Below are 2205 nucleotides of genomic sequence, written 5' to 3'. Positions count from 1 at the left end.
CGCAAGAGTTTGACTTTGGTATAATTGGAGGAAATAATTTTTTAAAAATTGAACTTCAAGATGCAATTCCAAGTTTGAAAGAATACATGAGGGAAATCTTGGATATTTCATGTTTTCTAATGCCACATCCTGGTTCACAAATATATGAATCCAATGGTCAGACTGGATTATTACGTGATGTCTACAAAAAGCATCTCAATCAACTTTTTAGCATGTTGTTTGCGCAGGACAAGCTTGTTATTAAAGAATATAATGGGGCAGCGATTACAGCTGGGGAGCTACTTCAGTATTTTAGAACTTACACAAGCAATTTTCAAACTTCTCCTTCTGTACAGAATCTGTTTGAGGTAAGACTAAACATTATTCAAAAAAAGAAACAACATAAGAAACTTCAATTATTTATAGGCTACTGTACGAGCTAATAACTTGATTGAAATAGAAAGATCATTGAAACTATATAAGAATCTCATGAGAGAGCGCTTTGAAAATGGCCAGTCTTATGCTCCTAGAGATCAGTTGAAAAAGGGACACGAGGACTGTTTCCATTCAACATTACAGTACTTTATTAGTACAAAAAGAATGGGCGGTAATAGATATGGTGATAGATACAGAGAACATCTAAAACAGGTACAGATATCTATTGATAAAAATCATTTTATATTTTTAGTTTATAATTATTATGTTAGACAATGATTCATTTTTCAATAATTTTCCAGAAACTTCAAAAAGAATTTCAAGAATACATTGTAATTTATGAACTTCAATATTATACTCTTTGGCAATCAATTAAGAATAACTTCAATAAGTTATATCTGTGGGTTACCTCATAATCCTCAATGGTTTAAGTATATTTTGTGGTTTGCTCCTTTTCCATTGTGGTTTTTCAGGCGGCAAAACGAGTCCGGGCCAAGGACTGCTTCGAGCTCGCGCGCGGAAACGACTTGTGGCGCTTGGCTTAAAAATCGTTGCTTTTTTCACCTGTGCGAGAAGCTATCGAGAGGATTTTTCTTCGCGAAAATGAAATTTATCGAAAAATCCGACTACACCATGAGAAAGCCAGAGAAATTTCCTATCGAAAGCATATCTTCATTTATTTTTTGAGTCAAATTACCATGTTATACATGGGCATTTCTTTTACTTTGTTCGCTGTTTTCTGTTTCCGAGCTGATTCAGCGGGGTCGCGAGGTTTTCGGATCGCTACAATCAAAACTAGCTCGTAATTCCACTGAAAAAATAAATGAAGATATGCTTTCGACAAGAAATTTCTCTGGCTTTCTCATGGTGTAGTCGGATTTTTCGATAAATTTCATTTTTACGAAGAAAAATCGAAATTAAACCTCAAAGATCACTTTTTCCGTACCGAGTTTTTCGAGATATTTAGCTTGGCATGTTTAATGGCGATTTTCTCGATGAATATGCGACTGGTCGGAAAATCTGATACCACCATTAAAAAGCTGAGAAAATTTCCTATCGAACAGACTAGCCAGTTATGTTTTTTAGATGAGTTTTGATACTTTTTCAGCGACTTAGAAAATGAGTATTTAGCCGTATTTACGAGAAAACATGATTTTTTGTCCTCTTAATCACAAAAGTAGCTATAAAAATAAGCACTATTGAAATTTCAATGGTTCCTACGTGGTTACATGTTCCTAGGAGCCCCAAAAACATTTCCCGGCGCAGTTTTTTCATATATGTACACCTTTTGTGCGGAGGGTTCTCGGATCTGCCCTAAAATTTGATATGTTATTTGGGTACGTAAAAAGGGTGGGGGTGGGGGGGGGTGATATGTTATTTGGGTACGTACATGGTTTTTTCCTCATTTTCCATGTTTTTTGCCTCTTCGCTAGCTACCAAATTGTCTCTAATAGAGACTCAGTTACCAAACTTTATCAGAAGTTGTATTTTGGTGTATCGACGAGCATATTACAATATGGGCTGATTTGAGGTATACGAACATATTTTTTTTTTGACATTTATGTCCTATTACACCATACTTTCTATTTCAAGGGGTTTTGAGGTTATTAATGTCTCATCTGAGTACAGATTTGAATTCTACATCAAATTTTACATGAAAAAACATGGTTTAAAAATTTTTTCTTATGTCCCCCCAGAAAAGCAGAGTAAGAAGCAGAATATCCTCATACCATGAAAATCCAACTTTGAGCCCCTGTAGATCCATAAGGGTTGGACCTAGGGGGCTGTGCC

At 35.4% G+C, this 2205-nt stretch overlaps 1 protein-coding gene across 1 annotated transcript; it reads left to right on the top strand.

The window, feature by feature from the left end:
* Nucleotides 1-60: 60 nt before the first annotated feature.
* LOC111693319 (atlastin-3-like) lies at nucleotides 61-830 on the top strand (the record flags this gene model as incomplete). The annotated part of the gene is made up of 3 exons (XM_023457710.1): nucleotides 61-347; nucleotides 406-627; nucleotides 717-830. Coding segments are annotated over 3 exons (623 nt in total), but the record flags the coding sequence as incomplete, so codon positions are not given.
* Between the last annotated feature and the right edge of the window lie 1375 nt (nucleotides 831-2205).

The sequence above is a fragment of the Trichogramma pretiosum genome, unplaced genomic scaffold (assembly GCF_000599845.2).
Source record: "Trichogramma pretiosum strain Unisexual culture from Peru unplaced genomic scaffold, Tpre_2.0 scaffold262, whole genome shotgun sequence".
Taxonomy (NCBI): domain Eukaryota; kingdom Metazoa; phylum Arthropoda; class Insecta; order Hymenoptera; family Trichogrammatidae; genus Trichogramma; species Trichogramma pretiosum.
Note: the sequence above shows the minus strand (reverse complement) of the source record. Positions and strands in the feature narration are given on the sequence as shown.